This window comes from Peromyscus leucopus, chromosome 2 (assembly GCF_004664715.2).
Source record: "Peromyscus leucopus breed LL Stock chromosome 2, UCI_PerLeu_2.1, whole genome shotgun sequence".
Lineage (NCBI taxonomy): Eukaryota > Metazoa > Chordata > Mammalia > Rodentia > Cricetidae > Peromyscus > Peromyscus leucopus.
In genome coordinates, this window is record NC_051064.1 from 113,566,714 (window position 1) to 113,594,518 (window position 27,805).

Sequence of the window (27,805 nt, forward strand, 5' to 3'; positions counted from 1 at the left end):
CCACCAACTCCTCTCATGATGTACTGTGTTGCCACAAGCCCAAAGATAACAGAACCAAACAACTGAGTCCCTGAGCTGAAGTAACTTATTCTTTTTTCACATTTTATTTGATTTAAAAATTCTTTTTCATTTTACATACCAATCTCAGTTCCCATTCCCTCCCCTTCTCCTCCTCCCCCCTACCTCCCTCACCCTAACTCCCATCCACTCCTCATAGTAGGTGAGGCCTCCCTTGGGTAGTCAACACAGGCTGGCATACCAAGTTGGGGCAGGACCAAACCTCTTCCCCCAGATCAAGGCTGAGTAAGGCATCCCATCACAGGGAATGGGCTCTATAAAGCTAGTTCATGTACCGAGGTTAAGTCCTGGTCCCTCTGCCAGGGGCTCCACAAACAGATCAAACCACATAACTATCAGCTACATTCAGAGGACCTAGTTCGGTCCCATGCAGACTCACTAGCTGTCAGTCCAGAGTCCCTGAGCTTTCACTAGCTTGGGTAAGCTGTGGGTTTTCCTTATCATGATCTTGAGTACTCTTGCTAGTAACTTCTTTTCTTTAGCACAGTGAGAGTGCCGATTAGCACAGGAACTTACACCTTAATTTTGCACCAGGCCACACCAACTATGTAGCCAGTCTTTGCCTGAGCACACAGATGTCTCAGATAGATTTTCTACTCATCTCTTCTTATGCTACATCTTGTGTGAACAAATTCTGGTGAGATATAGGAAGAATATTTTCTACCTATGTCCTGCCTTCTTAAAAGGTATTTCTTCATGGATTGGGGACATAAATTAGTGGTAGAGTGCTTGCAATGCATATGAAAGACATAATACAAAAAATACAATCTTTCTGGTCCTAGTTGAAAAGAACTCATTTATATTGGTAGCCATCTTGCACAATGAAGTGACCATAAGTTAGAAGTTATGTAAACTGTAGTAACAAGATGCCTATAGCCTGATACTCAAGGTTTTGAGCACCAATAGAGCCTTGAATTAGCTAGAGATAAGTTTTAAGAATGCAACTACCCATGGTTAAGGTGAGTCTTCCCACTAAGTTAACCTAATATTGATAATCTCATACTTAAGCCTAGAGGATAATAAAACCTAGATAATCCTTTCTGTGTTTATCTAGAGGCTTGTGTCTTAGGTGAATCTAGATCCTGTCAAGTTGACAGTCAAGGTTAGCCATCACAAATCACTGTTTTGTTCCATGTCTGAGTCTGTTTTTATAGTCGTATCATGCTTTTGGGGTTACTATGGCTTTGTAGTACATTTTCAAATGAGATATTGTGATATGTCCAACTCTCTCCCTTTTGCTCAAGATTTGATTGTTTAATGTCTTTTGTGTTTTCATCTGGACTTTATTTTAGAGGCCTCTATTGGTTGTGGTATTAAGACAACTCCACATACTTAAAAGGGAGGTTTATTTTGTGGGGTAACTTACAAGTAAAGGGATAGATTACAGGGTCTGGGAAAGGTATAGTGCAGTCCAGCGGTGTTCTCTGTAAAACTCTGCTTGGTCTACCTCCAGCATCCAGGATCCAGGAACCAAGAGAGCCAGCACATCTGGATCTCGGGTCTTAAGGGCTTCTGTCTCGGCCCCACCTTGTAGGTGTGATAGTTGCCAAAGCCTCAATGGGGGTAGTACTTCCAGGTCAAAGCTGGAACAGCTATCCACTACAGGCCTCTCTATTAAGTCTGTGTTGGACTCAAACTTGTGATCTGCTTTCCCTAGCCTCTCAGGTGATGGGATTACAGGCAGGAGCCATCACACTATGTTGAATTTCATATTTTTTCCCTAGTTCTGTGAAGAATGTCATTGGTATTTTACTAGGAATATGTTGTTTTGAATGTGTGTGCTATTGACATTTTAACAATACTAGTTTTTAAAAATTTAATTCAATACTAGAGACCCTGAAAAAAGCAGTAACATGGGAAAGAGAAATCTGCCCAAAGACAGAAAGGGGAAATACAATTAGTATTGTGCTGTTGAGTGTTTTTTATATTATAAAATAATATTTTTTAAATTGGCTTGCAAAACCGAGAGTTCCAGTAGCCCAACAATGGCATGCTGGACAGGAAGAGAACCTGGTAGTTGCTCAATCCATGAAGCTTGATACCTTAGAAGTCCTAATCAGTGGCTTAAATCTAGATAATTGCTGAGGATTTTTGGTTTTCAGTCCACAGTGGAAGGCTGAAGAAGCTGGAGCCTGATGTCAGTAGAGGATGGAAACAGGAACATTAATATTAGCAGCACTAAAGAGACTCACCAGCAAGCAGCAAAGGCACGCAGGTACACAGTTAGGCATGCAGGCATGCAGGCAGCCAACATAAATTTTTCTTTAGACCCCTAATATCTGAATCACTAGCTGGAAGGAGATATCCATGATGAGATGATCTCCTACCTTCTAGCAGTGCCCAACAAGAAGACAATAAAGATTAGTTCTCACATCATTTTATAAAGCAAAGTGAATTCACTACAACTTCAAAATGCTCCATAGTCTTGACTAGTCCTACCACTATTCAAAAGCCTCAAATCTCTAAGACTCAATAACAATACGCAATTTTTTTAATTTGAGAATTTCATACAATGAGTTTTGATCATTTTACCCTCCCACCCCTAACTCTACTCAGATTCACCTCCCTTTCCTTCCCATTCAACTTTGTGTCTCTTTTATTTTGTTTGTTTTCCCATCAAGGTCAATTGTACTACCTGAATATTCTTGGATAACTGGCCTTCTACTGGAGTGGGTCAACTATCAGAGGCTGCACTTTTAGAGAAAACTGACCTTTCCTCTACCAACAGCCAAGAATTGCCAATAGCTTCTCTGCTAGGGATGGAACTTTGTACCTCACCCTTTCTCCATGCTGGATTTTTATCTGGTTTAGGTTTGCACAGGTCTTTGGCATGGAATCACAACTGCTGTGAATTCATGTGTCCCTGCTGTGTTCAAAAGACACTGTTTCCTTGTAGTCATTTATTGCCTCTGTATCTTACACTCTTTGTTCCCCTTCTTCTGCAATAACCCCTGGACATTGGGAGGATGGGGCGCAGTATATATGTTCCATTTAGGGCTGAACATTCTCCAGGGTTTTATCCTCTACACCTTGGCCAGTTGTGGGTCTCTGTGTTGTTTATCATCTACTGCAAACAGAAGCTTCTGTGATGAGGGTTGAGAGATGCCTTGATCTATGTACATAATGATATGTCATTAGGAGTTGGCTTAATACTATGTTCACTTAACAGAATGATAGTAGTAGGTTCTCATCTAGGTCAATACTAACTCTAGCCATAGTCTTACCTGAGAGACTCTATTAAAAAGCTCCCCCCAAATATCAGTACTATATGTTGAATAAGCATAAGGAACTTCACAAGTTTGAGGCCAACTTGGGTTACACTTTTGAGCTGTAGAGATGGCTTAGAGATTAAGAGCACATACTGTTCTTTCAAAGGACCCAAATTTAGTTCCCAGCCCCTGTTTTAAGCACCTGTGTTAAGTGGCTCACTACTCATAAGATCCAGGGGATCTGATGCCTTTATCCTCCATGGGCACGAGTATTCACAAGCACATAAACACACTCCCCCCATAATTTAAAAAAGAAGTGGCATAGTTTAAATATACAGCGACACACAGTAAACATTGGCATTCTAAAATAGAGGAATGGGAGGATAGCAAGGGAAGACCAACTAAAGAAAGACTAAGAACTAGGAGGGGCAAACACCAAAGTCTGCAATTCCATACGTGGCATCCTGAACTCATCTGGGTTCCAGCATCATTGGGTAGTCTGTTCCTGAAGGTCTGCCACCTGTAGAACATATAAACTCTTTATTGAATCAGCTTTGACTCTATTTCTTCATCTCTTTTTTTGTGTGTGTCTCACAGTATTGGCATCTCCAACCTCCAGGAGTCTACAGAACAACTTGGGCTTCACTTTTACAGGTTAACACATGACCACTCTGGACCTATAGAACCAACACCAGGTAGACAGTGCTGCCAAGTCCTGCTGCCATGCTGATTATTAGTCTGGCCCACTTCTACCACAGTCAAGTGGCCTCTGTTCGCCTACGAGGCTGGACCAGAGAAAACACTTCCCTAGGTGGTTGTTTTTGAGCAGGGAACCCTGTCAGTGGAATGTTTAGTTCAAACTCTCCCTTTTCAAAGAATCTGACTACATGTTAAAAAATATGAAACAATTGACAAACTGTTAGATAGCCTCCTCCTATGAGTGAATACATACCATATTTGTAATAGCCAAAACCTGGAAACAACCTAGATGCCCTTCAACTGAAGAATGGATAAATAAATTGTGGCACTTATACACAATGGAATACTACTCAGCAGAGAAAAACAATGACATCATGAGGTTTGCAGGGAAATGGATGGATCTAGAAAAAAATCATCCTGAGTGAGGTAACCCAGACTCAGAAAGAGAGCTCATTAAATTTTCAAATCAAAATATTAACTTATGAATATTAATAACAGGCAAAACAAGTAGAAAAATCAACAGAACATAAGATACTACTTAACAATAGCAATAAAAGCTGAATTATCTAAGAATTAAAATTTCAATAACATTCTCAAGAAAGTCATAATAATCTGACATTTGAGATAGTAGCTAAATGAGCTGAGAGAACTGGGCCGAGGTCTGAAAGAAGGGAATTCTGGGAAAGGGACACTACAAAGACAGACACCTTTGCACTATCATTTCCCTCTAATATCAGAAAACTTTTTATCCTTTTAAGTCTAGCCAACTCTTACACTTTTAAGTATTTTATCCTTCATTTTTAGCTATTGTATAGTAAAGGAAGTATTTTTATCAACTTTATCTGCCATGTTCAGACATGATCATCCTCAAATTTCTTATTTTGATAGTTGGTGTGTGCTTACTAGATCTTCCCATGTGAGAGCTGTTAAACATAACAAAATATGATACCTTAAGTGACTTATAAACAATAGACATTTTTTCTTCATAGTTAAAATTGGGAGTTTGAGATCTGCCTACCAGCAAGCTCTGATTCTGGTTAAGGGCCCCTTTCTAGATGGCAAAAAGCTGGTCTGGTTGTATCTTCACAAGGTAGCTGTCTCCTGTTTCTTGTAAATACGCCCATTCATTAAGGTTCCACCCTCAGGACGTAATTCCCCTTCAAAGTTTTCCCTTCTGAATGCTGTTATATTGGAATTAAGGTTTCAACCTATGAATTTTGGAGAAACACAAATAAATATTCAGTCTATAAAATGGAAATGCAAGTTTCATATGCCATTAAACATTGCTAGGACACTTTCAGATTATCAAATAGTTCTTGAGAAATTGTGAATTCTAAGTTAAGCATTATACAATACTCTATGGCTCCTGTTTAAGGTTTTCTTCTTGCTTTGACAAGCCACCAACCTTTCTTGTATTTATCTTTATATTGGATTTCCAGTTTTTCATTTAATACTTTAAAAATATTGACAACTTGACTTTAGTGTTTCAAGTATATATGTAGTTGTAAGATTGTTATATCACATGGTAAGAGCCACCAGCAATGTATAAATATTCTAATATTCTGCATTCTAACAGAGAAGGCACAACAATCAGAGATCCATTCATTTGCACACTCAAGAATCCCATAAAAACACTAAACTGGAAGCCATAATATATATGCAGAGGACTTAGTGCAGAACCATGCAGGCCCTTTACATGCTGCTTCAGTCTCTGTGAGTTCACTTGAGCTTTGATCATGTTAATTTAGCAGGCCTTGTTTTCTTGGTGTCCTCCATCCCTTCTGGCTCTTACACTTTCCACCTCCTCTTGTGCTGGGTTCCCTGATCTCTGAGGAGAGGGCTTTGTTGGAGACATATCATTTAGGGCTGAGTGTTCCATGGTCTCTTACTTTTTATGTAATATCTGGCTGTGTGTCTCTATATTTGTTCCCATCTGCTGCAGGAAGAAGCATCTTTGATGATGGCAGAATAAGTTACTGATCCCTGAGTATAGCAGAATATTACTAGGCATTGTTTTATTACTACATTCTTTTTTCTTCTTCTTTTAGACCAGTATTATTTGGTTTTAGCCTAGGTCACTGGGATGTCTAGACTCAGGTTCATGGTCACCCAAGCAGTGTTGTGTTTGGGTTACATCTTGTGGAACGGGCCTTAGGTCAAGTCAATTAATTGGTTGGTTACTCCCACAACCTTTGTTCCACCATTGCCTAGCATATCTTACTGGCAGTATACTATTTTAGATAAGTGGTTTGTAGCTGGTTTGGTGTTTATGTTTCTCTCTTGAGAGTGTGTTGAATACATTCTTGTACCAAAGACACTGGAATGTAGGAGTAAAGACCCTATGTAGGCACCGACTTGACATATTCATCTTTATAAAGTTGTGTAGGTGTTGTACTTAGCCATGGGGACTTGCTTTCAGTTTGTGGAGAGCAATCTATAGTTCTGGCAACAACCTGGGCTGGACAAATGAAACTGGGCTGAATCCACCCTTTTGAATTGCAAACATGCTACTCTGATAACTTACTCGAGCAATAATGGCATCGATCCATTTCTACTCACCTCTTAAAGATCCTAATTCTCAAAACTATTTAAATAGAAATTAAGTTTTGTTCAAGTCATAGGAACTTACTACTTTGAATAATTTTGGTGGACATGACCTACAGGAGTGGGGCTTCTAGTTGTTTGGTACCTGTTAGGCTAGGGGGAATAGTGCCATGGTGCATTAGACTCAGATAAGGAGGTGGTTGGGGCCATAAACTCAGCATTGATTGTGAAACCCTTTGCTATCTCTAAGAATTAGCTAAACCTGAGTAGGTCTATTTCTCCCAAGCTACTGTGCTTTTAAAGATGTCAAGATACAGTCAAATATAGAAAAATGATTAATGTAAAACGATACAGGTCTTTCCTGACATTAGGGAATGTCAGAGTACTTTAATAAATGGGTTTATATCAGTGCATGAGTTCATAGATATGTTAATGAGATGGAATAGAAAGTTCAGTAGTCAACAAAAATACTAGAATTTAGCAAATTATTAAGATGGTACCTCTAATCAATGGGTTGGCTTTTCAATAACTTTTGTTTGGGCAATAACATATGGAAAAAAAGGATGGATATATGTTTCCTAACTTACATCCACATAAATTTAATTGGATCAAAATGTAAAATACAAAATTCTAAAGCATTGAAAAGAATTCCTCAAATAATTTTTTACAGCCTTAGAATAGCTTTTTCTTTTAGATGTAAATTGAGAAGCTAAGTTAGGCCATTTCTAGATGGCCAAACCAATATAAGTAAAGCAGATAAAAATGACAAATTGGATTTAAAAGTGTTTTCTTCCTCTTATTCCCATTTTATTCTTCACCTGGCTGATCATACTTGCTATGGTTTGAATATGGAATTCTTCATAAGCTAATGTGCAGAAAACTCAGTGCCCAGATGGTAGTATATTTTGGGAGATGGTAGAAAATTTAGGAAGTGGAGCCCAGTTGAAGAAAATACGTCACTGAAGGTGTACCTCTGAAGGTTATCCCTGCAACCATATATAATGGAGAAAAAAAGCTCCTTCAGCATATGGTGCTAGGAAAAGTGGATATCCAAATATAGAAGAATAAACTAGATCTGTACCTCTTACCTTGTACAGAAATAAATTGAAAATGGATAAAAAATCAATATAACACCCAAAACTGTTTGAAGAAAATACAGATATAGTTATGAACAATGACTTTCTGAAAAATGTCCCCATAGCTTAGGAAACAAAACCAAAAACTAACAAAAGTATTTCGTGGAATTAAAAAGTTTCTGCACATTAATTGAAATAAATTGAGTGAGGAGACAGTCTATGGAATGGGAGAAAGTCTTTGTTAGATATATATCTGGCAGAGTTTTAATATCCAGAATATATAAAGAACTTAACAATTTATATATCATAAACTGAGTTAATCCAATTGACAAATAGCCTAGTGAAATTGTAAAACATTTCCTCAAAGATGAAGTAGATAGGTTCAATAAACATGAGAAAATGTCAACATTCTTAGCCTCCAGAAGAATAAATATTAAAAATAATCAGATTATTTATCACCCTGGTCATAATGGCAACCACAAAGTTAACAAATAATAAATGCTGGTGAGGATGTGGGGAAAGGCAGCCCATACATACTGCTGGTGGGAAGAAATGTAAATTAGTTCAGCTATTGTAGAGACAAGTATGGAGGATCCTTAAAAATCTAGAAATAGTTTTTGTTGTTGTTGAAATCTAACTTTAAACCATGGTGCAGAGAGCTAGGGAGGCCCACGGAGATCCACAAAGATACCCCCGCAAAAGACTGCTGGCAATGGTCGAGAGACGGCAGGAACTGACCTACTCTGGTGATGGGATGGCCAAACACCCTGATAGTTGTGCCATAAACCCCATCCAAGGACTGAGGAATCTGGATGCAGACATCCACGGCTGGGCCCCTGGTGGAGCACTTGGAGTCTAATTAGTGAGAAAGAGGAGGGTTTATATGAGCGAGAATTGTTTAAGCCAAGGTTGGATAAAGCACAGGGACAAATAACCAAATGAATGGAAGCACATGAACTATGAACCAAAGGCTGAGGGGCCCCCAACTGGATCAGGTCCTCTGAATGGGTGAGACAGTCATTTTGCTTGATCTGTTTGGGAGGCAGCTGTGCGGTGGTGCCGGGTCCTGGGCTCGTTGCATGAGTTGGCTGTTTGAATCCTGGGACTTATGCAGGGACGCTTGGCTCGGTCTGGGAGGGGGGGACTGGACCTGCCTGGACAGAGTCTATCAGGTCGATCCTGGTCCTCGGGGGAGACCTTGATCTGGAGGAGGTGGGAATGGGGGGGTGGGCTGGGGGGAGGGGGAGGGGGGCGAGAGGGGGAGAACAGGGGAATCTGTGGCTATTATGTGGAACTGAATGGTGTTGTAAAATAAAAAAAAATAATAAAAAAATAAATAAAAAAAATCTAGAAATAGAATTACCAGATGAATCAGCTATATCACTTTCATATAACACTGAAATCTAGAGGCATACTTGAACATTCCTGTTTATTGCAGCACTTTTCATGAAAGCCAAACTGTGAAACCACCTGTGATTGTTAACAGATAATTAGTGGATCAAGAAAACATGTGCATCTACACAACAGAATTTGGTTTAGACTTAAGGAAGAATAGAATCATGACATTAGCAGAAAATGGATGTAACTGGAGACCATCTTCTCAAGCGAAATAAACTAGTCTAAACAAGACAAATGTCAAATAATTATTTTGCAGATTTTAGGTTTTTATAGTCAAATAAAACCATATATATGAACTATGCATTCAAAGTTTATTCCCACATATACAGAAATGTATATATATGAAAACATTTAGGAGATTGGGGTAAAAAAGACTTGCAGAAGGATAGAAATTATCTTTATTAATTCTATTACTATGCACAGTGAATTTTCAGCACTTGGAAGAATGTTATGTTTCTCCAGGAGTCCTTCTCTCTTTATATATTTTCTATGTACTATGAAGTGAGCTAGCTTGCTCTACCACCTGCTTCCTACCATGATGATCAGCCTGTCCTCAGGTGCACAGAAGTGGAACCAGACAACTATGAGTTAAAACTGCTGTGGAAGGTTATTCTGTATGCTGTAAATGTGTGTTGCTCTGATTGGTTGATAAATAAAATACTGATTGGCCAGTAACCAGGCAGGAAGTATAGGTGGGGTAAGCAGACAAGAAAAATTCTGGGAAGAGGAAGGCTGAGTCAGGAGTCCCCAGCTAGACACAGAGGAAGCAAGATGACAAGGCAGAAATGAGAAAAGGTACCAAGCCACGTGGCTAAACATAGATAAGAATTATGGGTTAATTTAAGTGTAAGAGCTAGTCAGTAATAAGCTTGAGCTAATGGTGTAGCAGTTATAAATGATATTAAGCCTGTGTGTGATTATTTTATAAACAGCTGCAGGTCAACAGGTGAGAGAGATTTGTCTGGACAGTGTGGGGCTGGGCGGGACTGGAACTGGAAAACATTCCGACTACATAAAACTTCTGAAACTGTGGACCAAAACAAGGCTTTCTTCCTTTAAAACATTGTTTTTATATTTCTCTGGTCTCAGCAATAAACCTCTTTTTACTTTGCTCAATGGGTTTTTTCCTCTAGAAAGGAGGAAAATAAAGATAAGGATAATGATGATTAGTGCTCTTACATGTTTCTGAGTACTGTGTGCATCAATTCTTACCACACTGGAATTGTAAACTAGATTTTTATATCTTTATATTTTCTTCTCAACTAGTTCGTTGAGAAGGGTTTATTTTTTTGGTGGGAGGAGGTGTGAAAATGATATGAGGTAACATTTCTCAGTCCATTACTTGTATTAAACTCGCCTACCTGCTTACTACTTCCTGAATTTGCATTAGCCACTTAAATTCTCTTCACCTCACCTTTATCTTATATAAAATGATATTAATTCCACTTTCATAATGTTGTTTTGCTAATAAAGTGAATTTGCTTATATAAAAGTGTGAGTATAACTTGAATATCTCTCTCATTCCATACTGCATATAACTCAGTGGCTAAGCACACAGAGGGTGTCATTTTAATAAGTGTTTACTGAAGTGTCTAAGTTCTATATGGAATGTTTATTTGAAAGGAGGCATCATAACTTCATAGTGGGAGGGTGCTGTCTGTGGATATAGAAACCACAGGAGTCCCTGGACTACCACACTCTGAATGGTATCATGGGGAAACTCATTTCTGAGACCCTTTGTGGGGTGCATTTCTAAACCACTTTCCATGCCTGGCTATTTCATACAATAAATGTATGAGGTCTCTGGGAACTTCAATAAGTATGAAGTAAGTCTACATTTCCTCCTGAAATACTTCCCAAAGAGTATCTGACATGGAGGAGAGCTGAAGTCAGATGTTAGCTAATTTTCTAGGCATTTCATCTCCCCTGCCCACCTGACATTTTTCCATCAACCGTTTCTAACAGAACCTTCTGTGGTGATGGAAATGTTCTTCACCCACGTTGACTAATACGATAGCCACTAACTGCATGAAATGAGTAATGAGCATTTGAAATGTGGCTAATACAACTAAATAACTGGGTTCTAAATTTTATTTATTTAAAATAAAATTTGAGCAGTACAGATCTGTCCTGTCTTGTCTTTCCCTCTTTACTACTAACATCTGCACAGCATCTGGCTCCCGGGAGGCATCAGGGGATGTTTAATTTATCATTCTAAACACATTAGGTTTTAAAATTTTACTGGATTCATATTCAGCAAATGCAATTTCATCCATCACCCATTTGTGATGCAGAGCAACTCTCTCAGGTAGGTCGTGCCTTTATCACAGTTTGTTGAAAAAGAAAACTGAGGCTCAATGAGTTTATTTTTTTATTAAGACTATGAAGGTATAAGGTCACAGTGTTAATAGAGCCCAGATTCTTCTCATTCTTATTCTCTTCATCTCCCTATACATAATGAAATTCCTTTGTCAGTCCCAAATGACTGCTCCCACAAGGAAATCCTCACAAGTCTCACAGCTTTTACCTGTCATCAGGATTATGAAAACCATGTGTGCATTCCCTTTGCTGGTCGTGTGGCTCTGTTGTGAATTTTACACTGCTTAAGTGTCAAAGACATTTCTGATGGGTAGATTTTATCCATATCTACCAATATTTTTCAAGCAGTTTTTGGTAAAAGATTCTTATGGTGCCCCATCTTGTTCCACATTTTAGTGAAGGGGATTAACAGTTGCATGCACGTTGCCAGCATTTTACCTAAAAAGCTATGTGGTCTCCCTTCTTTTCAGTGTAAGGAATTTTCTCAAACTCTCTAAGTCGGTTAGGCCCAGGACAACAAAACTATGAAATATGAGAGAGTTTAATTTAAGCAATAGAAAGCAACTCACAACCATTCCGATGGAAATTTGGAGACAAATGTCCCAGTTTGCAGAGGAGCAAGGAGCCAGGGGCCTTAGGACTTCTGGGGCGCTTTGATTGTGCTAGGCACACAATTAGTTCTCAATGTATTTAAATTGAAGGCAGATCACTCATCTTCTCCATGAAGGCCAAGCACATTAAGAGAAGTGCTGGGAAATTAAGAAACTTGTCCCAAGTCCTTAGAAACCATACAAATGTCAACCCACCTAGGCACTTGGATTGGCACCAGGGGCAATAAAGTGTCATCTTTGCAGACTTAGCCTCGGCAAGACACTGGCAGCTGAGCTTGCTCAGTTCCCAGGATGCTATGGCTTGGTTTCAGGAAGAAACCCAGTGGAGTCCCCAGCCTGCAGGCGGGGAGCTTGAAGGAGGTGCGCTCCTGCGGGGGGCGGAGCCTCGGCTGTACGCTCTCTTCTGCCCCGCCCCCTGCTCCCAGCCCGCTGCTCGGGCCGCCTGTTTCCTTAGCAACCGTCGTGCAGCGTCTTCCTGAGCGAGCTTCTGTCAACCCGAGGATCCCACCGCTCGCTCCCCACTGTCCCGTGGTTTTTGCGTGGGCTCATAGACTGACGGACAACAAAAATGGCGGAGCGGAGCCAGACGGCGCCTGAGGCAGGTTTGTGAGGGCCGTGGAGCAGGGGGAAGGCTGAGGCCCTGTCTTGGGCCTGAGGGGACTGAGGACTCTTCATGGCCCTACCCCTGAGGAGGCGCCCTTGTGGGTTACCTTGTCGTGACTATTTCCTCAGGGTCAGGGTTCAAGGGAGAGATGTGTATCTCTCTGAGTGGCCCGCAGGGAATCTCAAAGTTCTGCTGATGGAGGGCTTTGGGGGGGCGGGGGGAGTGTGCACACTCTTGAGTGAGCGTGGGCCCAGAAAAGGCTTGGAGAGAAGATATAGGACCCTTAATACTGAGTGGCACCTGAGATGGGGGCCATGTCAAGGTCCTGGAGAAGGAGGGTGTTCACAGTCTTGTGGTAGCTTGCAAGGAATCTTTCCTGGGAGATGATTTGGAACTGGGGAGAGGAAGCAGATTTTGTGGAAGATATATTACCTCCATATCGGTTCCATAGAAGTGAAGTTTATACAGAATATTTGTGTTTGGGAGGAAAGTCCTAAGGGCCACCTAAGGAGTCACATAGAAAGTATACAAATCTTCCTATGAGTCCTTAAAAAGACAAGAGACTTAAAGAGTCACTCAGAACTCCAGTTCGTTTGGAGTCCACTAAAGGAGGCTAGAAGCTGGGCACGAGTGTATGTGGGATCTTGAAGGTCATTCAAAATCACAAAGGGTTACATGTCCATATCTCTGTGAGTATAAGATGGCCTTTAAGTAGCAGGGACTCTGACAGGAATGGAAACCCAGGATCCTGCTTCTAAGGATATCCTAATAGAAGAAAGCAAGAGTCCTTTGTATAGAAGAGGTTTGTCTGTAAAACAGGCAGAGGTCTGAACAGTTGAAACTTTAATGTAAGGAATAAATATAAGGGATAAATCAGTGTTTGCATAGAAAATCAATGACTTTGGGATATGTATGATGGTGGGTTGTAAAAGTGGGCTATCTATAAACTTATGTACATATCCTAATTAGATATTATGAACTATGGTTACAAGAGTGACTCACTTGAATTATTCTAGACCCCCCTCATTGTGTGTGTGTGTGTGTGTGTGTGTGTGTGTGTGTGTGTGTGTGTGAATGCACACTAGCAAGGCAATACAATACAGGAACCATAACTATAAACTATTTGAAATGGTCAAAAATGATTCAGGACACTATTATCTCTTAAGGCATCTCATTATTTCTTTTTGATTGATATCTCTAATTCTTCCTCTATTCATTTTTAAAATTGTTGCCCTTTTATAGTTTACTGTGAACACTCCTTTATTCTTACCCACTTAAAATATTTATTAAATGCTAACTATATTACAGATACCAAATTAGGCATGGCAAACTACTTGCTCTTGATTCTCTTGAATATTTTTGTATTTTATCCTCTGTGAATCTATTATATAAATAAAGTTATGTATTTGTATAATTAATTATCCCTCTCCTTTCACTAATATATAAACTCTAAAAGGGCTTTACACTGCTTATCAGTCTCACATGGTCTAGAACTAAATCTGATGAATAGCATATTCTCAATGAATAAATGACTGGATTGACTGGATGTGATAGTTTAGCTGAAATATAATAGAGAATGGATGAATGAGGAGAGCAAAGAAAAGTATAGGCACAGAGAACTCATGTACAAAGACCTCAAGGCAGGTGTTAATACATTTTGTAAGGATCTAAAGGAGAAAACGTGGGTGGAAGCTCATGGGGCAATGCGAGGAGAGTGGTGGAAAGGTGAAGCCAGGTCTTATAGTACTCCTATGCTTTCATTTTGTTTAAATTCTCAAGGACAATGGGAAACCACTGAAGGCTTTTAAGTGGGAACATGGCATCATTAGAACAGTTGAAAAAATTCCAGCTGTAGTAAGAAGTACTAACAATTCAAGAGTCTGTCTAACATAGGAGAACATGTTAGAAGATAATAACAGGCTGTAGAACTGAGACATAGCAGATAAAAATAGATAGAACTTAGTGAAATATAAGGTACCAGAGATTAATCACTTTTTTTATATTGTGCAAATGATAGTTGGTGGTGCCATTACAAAGATAGCATTAGATGAGGTCTTAGCTAGGTTTGAGAGGGAAGATCATGAATTTAGTTTTTGACATATGAAGTTTGGGGGATCTTTAAGAAATCCAAATAAGCGGAGACATTGACAAGGGAGTGAATTTATGTCTGAACCTGCATGGATATAATTATTTTGGAAGTGAGATAATTGGTAATGTCATAAATGTGGATGAAATTGTGTAGAAGGAGAAAAGGCCCAGGGTTAACTGAGATATTTCAGTGTTTTCCAGTGAGACTGAGAAGGTATAACCAGAGAGAGTATAACCAAAAGACTGTTTCAAGATAAATAGAATCCTCAATAGACTAAATATTTCCAAGTGATGTGAAAGGAGGAGTGGGAAACTAGACTTAGCAACAGGGAGGTCATGGGTAACTTTGATGAGAGAAAACTGATGAGGGAAAATCCAGGTCACCCATCTGCTAGATTATTATGCCTTCTCCATCTTTGTTTCTTTCTTAATTCATATTTCTAAGTGTGGTGGTTTAATATCATTGTCAATTTGACATAATATGGAATAATCTGAGAAGGGAGTGTCATTGAGGGATTGTCTAGATCATGTGAGCATGTCTGTCATTAGGAATTGATTTAATACTATTTCTATGTAGCAAAATAATAGTAGTAGGTTTCCCCAGTGGAAGCAGCATACATTGGTCTTGATGGTGGGAAAAAAGGACACAAAATTGGATGGATGGATGAGGGGAGGTAGATCTGGGATGAGTTGGGGGAGCAGAAGAGAATATGGTCAAAATACATTATTCAACAACATATAATACAACAAATCCTGGAGTAACTCTAACCCCCTGGAAAGTAAAAAGTACCATTGTCAGAGTAGGGGATGATGTCAGGGAGCACTCGAGAGAGGGATAGCAGGGTACAGTAATCAGATAGGGAGAATAGGAAAAACTATGGGCTCTAACTAGGGATGGAAGAGGGCGATAAATAAGGAGGGTAACAATGAGAATGTCTGAAAAAGTAGTAATTATCTACCTAAAAATCTCATAATACACATTAGTCTGTGTATAAATAAGCATATATGGTTTCAATGATTTTTTTCCATCTGGACTGACAATGCTCCTTCCAAGAGCCAAGACCATCATCTAACAAAACTCAGCACCAGGCAAGAGAAGTCCTCTTTTGAGTTGTTAGGGTTGTCCAAGAGACTCCAAAAACATTGCAGGCTATTGATATTATCCTTGGGTGTCCTCTAGAGAGAGAAGATAAGTCCCTATTACTGAAGATAGCATGCACTTCAGACAGTGAGCCCAGAGACCCGTGAGCTAAAAGTGACCTGAATTCCTACTACCTGAGAAGAACTAGCTTATATGGTACAAGAAATCACCATGCAAGCTTCCAAAGGAGGGAAGCAAACAACAGTTATATCCAGCGATGACACTTATGAACCACAACAGAGACCACTGGCATGGTTAACCCTAAGAGTTCAATAGTGGCATGCATATCCTGACAGTAAACAACATCTCTCTAGTTGAACTTAAGATCTTCTCATCAAGAGGGAAGCCATGTCTGGTACTGGAAACCTAGTCAACAGCCCAGGGCTAGTGAAGTTGTGGGTCTTGGGGGAGAACCTACAATCACCACTTTACTAAACCAGCAGGATACCAAGATATATTCTAAATATTTGTCCTTATACCACTCATCAAGGAACTTCTCTTTGCAACAGAGACCATTAAAAACTCACAACCTTTCAAAGTGCAGAGTTGTGAAGACCAGTCCCAACAGGTACATCTACAATCCAACCCCTTCACCAAAGGCCCAGGGATCATTTTGGAAGAGGAGACATAAAGACTGTAAGAGCCATAGGATAAAGGAGTTTGCTGTGAGATTGTGTCTTCTAGTAATGCCAGAAGCAACACTCAAAAGTCTCACTAACATGACTGCCTTAGCATGAGCTGAGCAAGGACAACAGTAGACATACTAAAGTGGATGGAGGAGATCTCAGCTCTACATAAAGAACTACAGACAACTAAGGAATGCTGAGAGTATGGAGATCATATCAATTGATTATCCAATACCAAATAGCCCCGAAAACATACATACCAGTAACATTATACAGACTGAAAGGTTGTATTTATGCAATGGGTAACACCCACTCAAGCACACAAGCATACATGTACATATGTGTATATATATGTATGTATGTATGTATGTACATAACAGCAATTAATGAACAAAGAGATCATGAATTTGAAAGAGAGAGAGGAGGAGAATATTGGAGGGCTTGGAGGGAGGAAAGGGAAGGGGAAATTTTTATAATTATAATCTCAAAAATAAAACTTAAAAAAGAAAGTAATATAGACACACCTAAAGTGTATAATGTAGGTTGTATTACGAAAATGAACCAGTACAGCAAAAACTAAATCTCAGACTCATCAAAGTACTTCCTTTCAGGTCCCTCCTATAGTAAAGAGATGCTTCACACTGATAAAATAATGATGCATTTCGTCTAATGGGGTTATTTCCTACCAATGAAAAGACACTCATTTAGCCCAGGGAGAATGTTGCCCAGCAGGCAGAGTAAACAAAGTTTCCTTCCTCTTATTTATAAATACAGGCTTTTTAGAAGTTTTGTGAGTCACTCAGGTTGTAATGATGAGAAATGGCTGGCTGGAAGTAGAAAAAAGTCTGAGTTCTTCCTAAAAAACAAAAACAAACCAAAAACCCTACATTGTATAAAGTTCTTATATATATATATATATATATATATATATATATATATATATATATATACTTCTTTATTGATTTTTTAGGATTTTCCCATCATCCACTCTAGTCCCGCTCACCTCCCAGTTCCTCCATATTCTCCCCTCATCCTTACAGCATCCCTCCCCCAAATTAATTAAAAATAACACATAACAAATAAAAAAAAACTCTACCTCATTCCCGTCTTTCCAACACATTCATTCATCCTAGTGCAGTATACCCTTTTGCCCAATCAGCCCCACCCACATAATGACTCATTTCATTGAGTCATTGGTTTGGTTCAAGGGTTCTGCACACCATCATCACTGGACCCTCACCAAAGCTCCACTCAGATATCCTGCTTTTGCCCCCGAGTCATGGAGATCCTGCGGTATTGTTCCACAGGACCAGTCCCTTCATGCACTGCATTCCAACAGGTCATAGGTGGAGTAGATGTTAGGGTGGGCCAACCCGAGGCCCAGGATGTGGGTCTTGCTTGTAGTTGAGCTGGTTGGTCCAGGCCGCTGGGACCAGCCACTCAGGTTAGGGGCAGAGCTAGCTCTCCTAGGCCCATGTCATCAGGCCAGTTCTCCTACACGCATGGTAAGTGGTGGGACCATCTCTTCTGAGTATGGGGGTTAGCTCTCCCATAGGGATGCCGGGCCAGCTCTTCTGCTGCAGTGTCCAGAGACGGGCAGGGCCAGCAATCTTAGGGTCAGTGAAGGGGCATGCCGTGGCTCAGCACAGGCCCTTGGATTTCAATGCACATGATTTCTATGACCCCCTGTGGTAACACAGATTATGAACATTATCACAGACCCCAACTGCAGCAGGAACACGGACCCAGACATGCCCTTAGCAGCAGCTTGGGTCCAGACATCACCATGGCCCCAGTGGCAGCAAGGCCCTGGGACACAAACATGTTCTCAAGTGGCTGTCCAGACCCTGGGCATCCACACAGCCCCTGGTGGCAGCAGGAGCCATGGATGGACATCAATCCAGACTCTGACTGCTGCTGGGTAACAGACCCAGACATGGCCCACTATTTTTTTTATATTTTTTCAGCTAATAAAATAATTGCATTATAGACAGAAAAGTGTACTTTTATTCATATTAGTTATATAAATTTAAGAATATTGCTTTTCATGAAAAGTAAAACAATACTTGGACACATTAGAAAAAAATCACTAAACTCATTAATTCTAAAATTATTATTTGCTTTAACCTGAAAGTGTTATTCATTTTTAAAAATATAAATAATTAAAATTTAAATAAACATTCAAATTTGTTCATATTGAAGTTCAAGGGCAATTTTATTAGTGGTTAAGAGAAAACATAGTACAGGTTAGGTGAAAATCTTGGCAACTGTCAGGAGGAGTTGGAGAGAAAGTCATTTTACAAATAGAAATAGACTGCTTATTAAGAAAGAAAGAGGAAAGGAAAGAAAGAAAGGAAGGAAGGAAGAAAGGAAGGAAGGAAGCAAAAGCGCTCTCAAGGATGGACATTGGCTTATGAGCTGAGGAGAGAGCTCAAGAAACTTGTTCATATGATTTTAGAACCATATTTATGACATTGCTCTATGTTTTTGTGTTCAGCTTTCCCAATTTTTACATTTTATTATGAATTTATAAACAAATTTATTTTAGGCTCAGAGTAATGTCGGATGAGTGAATGTTTGACTGGACTTGTCAGTCTTCCATTTACTACCACATTAACTTACATATACATTCAGAATCTAGTATTTCTAGATGATAAGGCTTTTAAAATATACACTTGGCATACATATTTATAATGTATTTTTATATATAATTCTTTTTTTTTTTTTTTTTTTTTTTTGGTTTTTTGAGACAGGGTTTCTCTGTGTAGCTTTGCGCCTTTCCTGGAACTCACTTGGTAGCCCAGGCTGGCCTCGAACTCACAGAAATCTGCCTGGCTCTGCCTCCTGAGTGCTGGGATTAAAGGTGTGCGCCACCACCGCCCGGCAATATATAATTCTTTATAATTTTTATTTAACTGAATATATATATGTATATATATATATATATTTAAAATGGCATTTATTTAGAAAGTGACCTCTTAGATCTCTGAATCCTGAGTCACTCTCTTACTATATGTAGGAACAAGAGAGATGCTGTAGCTCACTTTCAGAGTTCTGGAAGAAGAGAAAACTTTTAAGCTAAAATTATCATTGCTCAAATATGCCTAGCCCCCTTTACAATGCTGAAGTCATGGTTTTATAATTGCACATTGAGTTATAATAAATTTAGAAGTATGAAAAAGGAAAATAGGAACATAAACAATTTGAGTTTCTTTCCTTCTTTTCTCTTTCCATCTTTCAGTGTATATTATTTTAGTAAAAAAGTAGTAGCGTGAAATTAAAAGGGCTGTACTGGTCTTTCCCATATCCATCATTTTTCTAGACTATCATTGTTAAATCCCACTGTGGATGATCTCTGGCCAGAACTTGGGTAAACTCTTAGGAAAGTAAACACAAGTAAATTGGTACTTTCTGAACTGATTTTAGGGTATTACATAGTTTCAAGTGGATATATAAGCAAAATATAGGGCCAGTTATTTAATCTTGGTTGTATCTGTTTGCCCTAGTTAACCCTAACTATAAACTTGATATAGCTTAGTCACTGAGAAGGAAGTCTCAACTGAAGTTCTGCCCAGATTAGATTGACCTGTGGGCATGTCTGTGAAGGATTGTCATGATTGTTAATATTATGGAGTCCAGCCTAGTGTGGGCTACAGCATTCCCTCGGCAGGTGGTCCAGAACTGTAGAAAAAATCTGGCTAGGTATGAGCCTGTGAGCCAGCAGGCAGTGTTCTCTCATGGTTTCTGCTTCAAGGTTCTGCTTGGCTTCCCTCGTTGGTGGGTTGTGATCTGAAAGCAGAAGCCAAATAAATCCTTTACTCTCCCTAGTTGCTTTTGGCCAGAATATTTTATCATGGCAACAGAAAGGAAGCCAGGACACTATTCAAACTGAAGCTTATGACCACTCTTTCAAGCTCGTTCAGCAGAACTGTGTCTAATGGACTCTTATTTGGGCATGAGAGAGATTAATACAACTTTCTAGTGGGACTAATCTTCAGTTTATGAAACAGGAACATCGAGGGTGGCAGTGATTCAGGTGGTGTTACCTATTTCATCTCAGTATCCATATCAAAATAGTACCATTATCAGTAAAGAGATGAGATGTATCTCCCCCCCCCCCCACCTTTTTTTAACTACACTGTATTATGCTTATCTTAGTCTAGAGGTTGCAAATCAACAGCAACCATGATGGATCAACAGATGTATTGTGTTGGGCCCATGAAGCATATAAACAAGGGCTTCATTAGGTTAGAATGATATTAGTTACTACAAATAGGTTTTATATAAAAACAAGAATATCTGGTTCTTGTGAAAACCCAGGGCATTTGGTGAAGCCAAGCCTTTGTTGTTTTTATATTCACAGTTGTGGTTGAATAGCTGTTCCCATCTTGAGAAAGAGACAAAGTATGGTATAGTTCTCAGTACTGCCTATTTTTACTTGATGGGAAGATTATTTATTAGATAAAGCCCACAGGGATACCCAAAAGGAACAAACACCACTTTCTTCTTAACTTCTTTTTTCATTTTTATTCAATTTCATATTACCTGTTGTAACTCTTTAAATTTTGTAATGTCTGTTTTATATCATTCTTATGAATTTTGGTCAGTCATATATGTATATGTATATGTTTATGTATTATATCACACACACGTATATATTATATACATATATGTATATTACACACACACACACACACACACGTATTATTTTTACCTAGTACCCAGTATAGAAGTAAACTTATGCTCTTTTTTCTTCTATCTTCTTAGAGGACTCTGAGACTATTAGGATTTTTCTTATTTTTACTTACTAATTTCTAAATATACCATGTACATTTGTACTTTTAAAAACTATATAAAGAATGTATGTTTTAGAGATATATGTATATTCTTACACATATGTAAAATCATAACAGGTTAGATATAATGAGACCAATAACAATAGTTCTTTCATGTAAAAGAACAAAAGTTCTTTCTTTCAGGGGCTGGTGAGATGGCTTAATGGTAAAGTAGCTGTCATGGAAGCCTGAAGACCTGGATTTGATCCCTAGAATCCAAATAAATGTGGAAAGAAAGAACCCATTCTACAAATTGTCCTCTGACCTCCATATTGTGCTGTGGTGTGCATGTATCCATATATACATTAAACACACACACACACACACACACACACACACACACACACACACACACACACACGGGGGGGGGGAGAGAGAGAGAGAGAGAGAGAGAGAGAGAGAGAGAGAGAGAGAAAGAGAGAGAGAGACCAAAAATACTAAAATAAATTTAAAATAACTAGTCAATTTTAAATTATTTCCTATGTGGCTTGTGCCCTCCATCTTTCTTTTAAAATCTTGATTTTTTTGTTTGCTTGTTTGAATAAGGCAGGTGGTTTTCTTGCATTTTGGTGATTGCTTCTCTCTGGTGTAGTTAACATTTTTTCATGTTTTCTGTATTTTGTATGAATCATTGGATAATCTAGAAATTTAATTGAGTTTGAACCTTTTTTTAAAATCAAGAGTACTTCAGAAATAGTATTATGTTCTTCCATCTAAAGGGATGTAGTCATCTGGTTTTTTGTTTCTGTTATGCTAGAAGCCATTGAGCAATTATTAGGCAATTATATAATTTATATTTAAACATTAATAACTCAAAATAATAAAGTAGAATTGAAAAAGGCCCAGCTGAACTTGAGAAATTTAGGGGAAAGAAAATTATTCATGAATGATCTTATTAAGGAAAATTTGATGGAGATAGTAGGTCTTTTTTTTTTTTTTGGTTTTTCGAGACAGGGTTTCTCTGTGTAGCTTTGCACCTTTCCTGGAGCTCACTTGGTAGCCCAGGCTGGCCTCGAACTCACAGAGATCCGCCTGGCTCTGCCTCCCGAGTGCTGGGATTAAAGGCGTGCGCCACCACCGCCCGGCTGATAGTAGGTCTTTTTAAAAATTAATTAATTTATTGTTCATTATTGTTTTGCCTGTGTAAGGGTGTAGGTCCCCTGGAACTGTAGTAACAGACACTCATGAGCTGTCATGTGGGTGCTGGGAATTGAACCCAGGTCCTCTGGAAGAGTAGTCAGTGCTCTTAACTACTAGGCCATCTCTCCAGCCAAAGATAGTGGGTCTTAAAGGTAGGCTTTAAAGAATGTGAATGATTCTGGTAAAAGGATATGATTCATTAGCCAGTTTAGGTTAATTTATATAGTGATAATAAATATAGTCAGCAATAACAATGATTTATTTATTGCTATTGTTTACCTGTTCATTGTAGGTCAGCCTGTGTGGCCTTGTTCCATATGTTTATATAAGGAGTCAGGCTGATAACATAGCTTCTATCTGGAATGTTTCTGGTCTCAGAAGAAAAGAGACAATTTTGGAACAAGATAATAGTTCTTCAAGTTCTATTTGAAAATGGCATATATCACATCTAACATTTTCTTTTCCCAATTTTTAGGTTATGCAGATATCAATAACTTCAGGCATATAGTCAATCTTTCCCTATGTCAGGGGAGCAAGTATTTTTGTGACAGGAAAAGACGAAAAGTAAAAGGGTATTTTGGGCGGGGAGAAATAGTTTTTGACATTCTGAGAAAATATCCATGAACAACTACTTATAGGCAAGGTTGATTTTGACTTACAGTTTCAGAGGTTTAGTCACCAGGGGCGCAGTGAGGCAGAATATCATGGTGAAGGGTGAAATAGTTTAGCTCATGACAGTTGCGAAGCAGAAAGGGAACGAAAAAAAGATGAGGCCAGTAATAATGTGTGTCTACAATAACTACTTCTCCCAACTCAACCCCTATTGCATCACACTATTCCCAGGCAGACGTGAGCAAATGTCAAGTGACCCCAGATTGGGAACCAATGACAGACCAAGAAAAGGATATTGTCAAAGACCAGCTTGATGAGCCAATGAATTTTTTGGGGGTTACTTAAAAGAATATGGGCAAGAGGTTATTTACAGGACCAAAAATTACTTAAGAGACAGATATATCACCAAAGCTCACCCAGCATGGGTGACAGCTCACAAAGACTGTAAACCTGGAATACATTGCACAGCCTGTAGACAGCTCAACATGTTGGAACATGTCCTTTATAAATAGTTTAGTTGGTTTGTGCCTCTTCCATCCAGGCAGCTCTGCTGGTCCCTGGTTTTTCTAGGCAGCCTAGGTGGTCTCTGTTGCTTCCAGGTTGTTAGGCTGATCTGAGAGTCTTCTTAGGCAACTCACCTGTCTGAGAGTGTCTTTGAGTAAGTAGCTCTTAATGAATGCACACTTGGGGAGGGAGGAGCCTAATGAATCTGGCCAGTTTCAGGTGCTCCCTGAAGCTACTGTGAGTTACTTACTTTTTGAGCTTCATGAGAGTCCTTGCAGAAAGGAGTGTTGCTGACTCCTTAACATTAGGTTGTTTTACCTCACTGTAATGGTCCCATGTTTCCCTAGAATGCAGAAGGTTTTAATCTCAGAGGAAATTGTTATAAAACAGCTTTACCTCTTAGATTCCATGATATCTCAATAACAATGCTGTTATAAATCCATCAATGCTTTAATTCTTTGATCAGAGACCTCATGATTCAGTCAATTCCTAAAAACCCTACTCCAAATACTGTGTTGGGGAGGCCAATACCGTAAGCCTCTGGGAAACATTGTAGGTCAAACACAATAACAAACCATGGATTTATGTGATGCATTTGAGAGTTATCAGAAATAGAAGATGTATAATGTCTGCATAGAATAGAGATTTTAAATTTTAAAGGAAGGAGGATATCAACTCACATTCAGCTAACCTCCCATCTCACTGAAGGTTTAGACTTCTGACCTGAGGAAGTTGGGATGGAAAGTTCTATCTCATTGCTATCCAGTAGAAATACACCATGAACCACAAATATAATCTACATATATATCATTTAAATATATATATCATTTAAATCTGCTGTTAGCTGCATTGAAATATGAAGACAGATGATGAATTTTAATGCATATTTTAAAATTCAATGTATCTTATTCAATATTCTTTTTTTTTGAGACAGGGTTTCTCTGTGTAGCTTTGTGCCTTTCCTGGAACTCACTCTGTTATATTCTTGTATGGGGGTGTAGGTCAGGGGTGGAGCAATTGATTACAATATCCTGTTGCATTTTTTTTATTTATCATTGTTCCCAGCATCCAGTAAAGAAGTAACAAGGATTTTTAGAGCAGTTAATTATAAGCAGAGTAGCAGTAGGTTGGTATTATGACTTGATTTGCAAAATAGAATATTTAACAAAGACAAAACAGTAATGATTTATAAGAAAGTGTGAAACTGAGAATATTAGGCCTCAAGTTTCTCAGACAGACTAAGGAGCAAAGAAATAATATATAATGACCCATAAAGAAGACAAAAAGGCAAATAGTATCCTGTGGGGAGAGCCAGAATTTCTAATTAAAGATGTTATTGTAATATTATAATAAGTAAAAGTGTAGTACATTAGATAACTTTAAAGAAGACACATTCCTCTGGACAGAAGAACAATTAGATGGGTATAATAAAGATAGGTGATGAAGTGGGGAAGATTTTATACCAAAGTCACTTAAAGAATCCTAACATAAATCATAGAGGTCTTATGGATGGGGAATTAGGCATCAGGAGCTTGTATGAGACATTTATGGATTATAAATTAATGAAAAGTAGTTTTTGTGTTATTGGGAGTAGGTAAGAATATACCATGTAAGAATAGTACTCTGAACAATTTCTGGCCATTGCCTTAAATGGGTGGGGTTTAAATGATACCTGGAATGGAGGGATTTAAATGAGAGCGCTCTAGAATAGGGAAATGATAATGAGGACATTTTCAAAGCAAGCATCTGTAGCTTTTGATGGCTGTGATGTAGAAAGAGAAGTTGCCTTGACAGCATTTCTAACGATCCATGATTTCCTAAGTCCTTGTATAGCTTGCTTTTAGGCTTGAAAAATTCTGTTAGGTTTGTTTGTTTTTAGTTTTTTAGACATGGGGCTTAGGTTTAGAATGTAATGGTAGCTTGCTTAAGATCACACAGCTGGTGAATAGTTAACAAGATATAGTTAACACCAAAGAACATTTCTGTTCCTTGTATGTATCTTTCAAAAGATGCAGAAGAACAAGATTAAGCTTCAGTTTTTATTGACAGAAATAGGAGAATCCTATGTGGAAATGGTTTTGTTGTAGAAAGGATAGATTTATTTTAGGCACTTAAAATTTCAGGTAACAATGAGATAGTTGTATGGACATGATGATGGTGCTGCTAGAAATGTGAGATCTGACTCTGAAAGAGAGCCTGGAGAGGAAATAAAACCAAATACAGTATGTGAAGTTGAATGTATAAATATGGATACATACTATTGAAAGATTAAGTTGTATATAAAATCAATATGTATTTGAAGATTCTGAAAAAATGAGACATGAAGAAATTTTTACAAAATCTAAATATTATAAATATTACAACATGTACATCTTTGTAAGTAATTTTGCTATATACTTAAAATTGTATGCATATATTGAGACTAGTATATATATAAAACTATATATTAGTTTGTTAATATATACTATATGTAATATACTATGGGGTAATTCACATTATATTGGTTCTAATAACATTGTATGAGGGTCTTTGGTCTCAAAACATGAATAATTGATAATTTTAATATACAGTATAATATTCTGTCTTATAAATGAAAAGACATTATATGTAAATATTATAGACATATAGTAGTCTGGAAAAGGTAGTATATTAAGTTGCTGAGGCTTCATCGGGAATTCCAGGTTTACATTTTAAATATTTATTGAGATACTGCTTTGGCCAAATATTGTTCACAGATACTATGTTATTTATTCCTCTAATGAACATTTTAGGTTTATTTATTTTTTTCTAGATAGCAAAGTCATTGCATAAGATCTTTATGTAGTATGTTCATAATTATAGTAGTATCATTTTTATAACACTTTAGAATATCCCCAGAAATTTTATATACATGATTTCCATTAGTGCAAAGGTTGTTGTATGAAATGTATGCTCTGTGCCACAGAATTCTAAAATTTATTTAATAAACATAGTGTATCATCATTATCATCATCATCATCATTCTTCTACATGAAGAATGTGAGACTCATGAATTTATGTGGCTTGTCTATTTACTCAAAGGTATATGATTAAGACATTGACAGATCATAGATAATTTAAAGTCTGCTAGTGTGATTAGTACTGAAATCAGCCTAGCCTTGACAAAAGTTAGAAAAACTAGCTAAAAGAATATAAAATATGAAAAACAAGTGTAACCTTCACGTTGGTGTTTGTATTACTTTTTCACTATGACCAAAATAACTGACAGATATCTGAAGGGAGGAAGGGCTTATTTTGTCTTAAGCCCTCAGAAGGTTCAGTTTTTTATAGTGGGAACAAGGCAGAGAGGGCATATGGTGGCCAGGAAGGAATCACAGAGAAACCCCTGAATTTTATTATTTCTTGCCATTTGCTGTATTTGTGGTTATCTTCTTGTTTTTCTAGAGCTTTGAGGCAAAACATTAGGTTATTTGAGAATCCTCTGATTTTTACAATGTACTCAAGTATGTCATTTTGAAGATTTTTAAATGAATAAAACTTTAGAATTTTTTGTTTGTTTGTTTGTTTTTCGAGACAGGTTACTCTGTGTAGCTTTGTGCCATTCCTGGATCTCACTCTGTAGACCAGGCTGGCCTTGAACTCACAAAGATCTGCCTGGCTCTGCCTCCTGAGCGCTGGGATTAAAGGAGTGCGCCACCACCGCCTGGCTCAAATCTTCAGAATTTTAAAAAGAAATTTTTGTTATGTGTATGAGGATTTTGTTATGTGTATGTGCACCATGAGTTTGGTGCAGTGGGGGCTGGAAGAGAGCATTAGATCCCCTGGAACTGGAGCTATAGATAGTTGTTCGCTACTATGTGGGTGCTGAGAACTGAATTCTGGCCCTTGGCAAGAGTATATTCTTTTAATTGCTGAGCCCCAGTTTCTGATTTAGTTAGTTTGTTTTCAATACATTCTGACCACAGTTTTCCCTCCTTCCACTCCTCCCAGTTGCTGCCCCCAAGGTCTCTGATTTTTTTTTGTGAGTGCTTATAAGGTATAAACTCTCTTTTATGACTGACTTGGCTATATGCCAGAGGCTCTGTTAAGTTGTTTGCACTTTCATTTTCATTTGACTCTAGAGATTAAAAAATTTCCTCACCCATGTCTTCAATGACTCACTGTTCATTAAACAGTATATTGTTTTATGTACAAGTGTATGGATGTTTTCTGAGGTTAGTCTTACTGATTTCTAGTTCTATTCCATTGTGGTTTGATAGAATGCAGAGAATAATTTTGTTTTTTAAAAAAATTATTGGGGCTTGCTTTGTGGCCTATAACGTAATCAACATTAGAGAAAGCT

The 27,805-nt window shown here is 38.3% G+C and overlaps 1 protein-coding gene across 3 annotated transcripts in view; it reads left to right on the top strand.

Moving 5' to 3' along the window:
* The first annotated feature begins 12,323 nt into the window (after window positions 1-12,323).
* Agbl4 (ATP/GTP binding protein like 4) overlaps window positions 12,324-27,805 on the top strand; it is a 1,176,960-nt gene continuing 1,161,478 nt past the window's right edge. For 2 of the 3 annotated variants that reach the window (XM_028889943.2, XM_028889970.2), the window contains exon 1: window positions 12,325-12,536. In XM_028889943.2, coding sequence (XP_028745776.1) covers window positions 12,503-12,536 — 34 coding nt within the window. In that variant the 5' untranslated portion in view covers window positions 12,325-12,502. Of the gene's footprint in view, window positions 12,537-27,805 lie in introns of all 3 variants that reach the window. The other variant, XM_037203416.1, reaches the window with a different exon arrangement.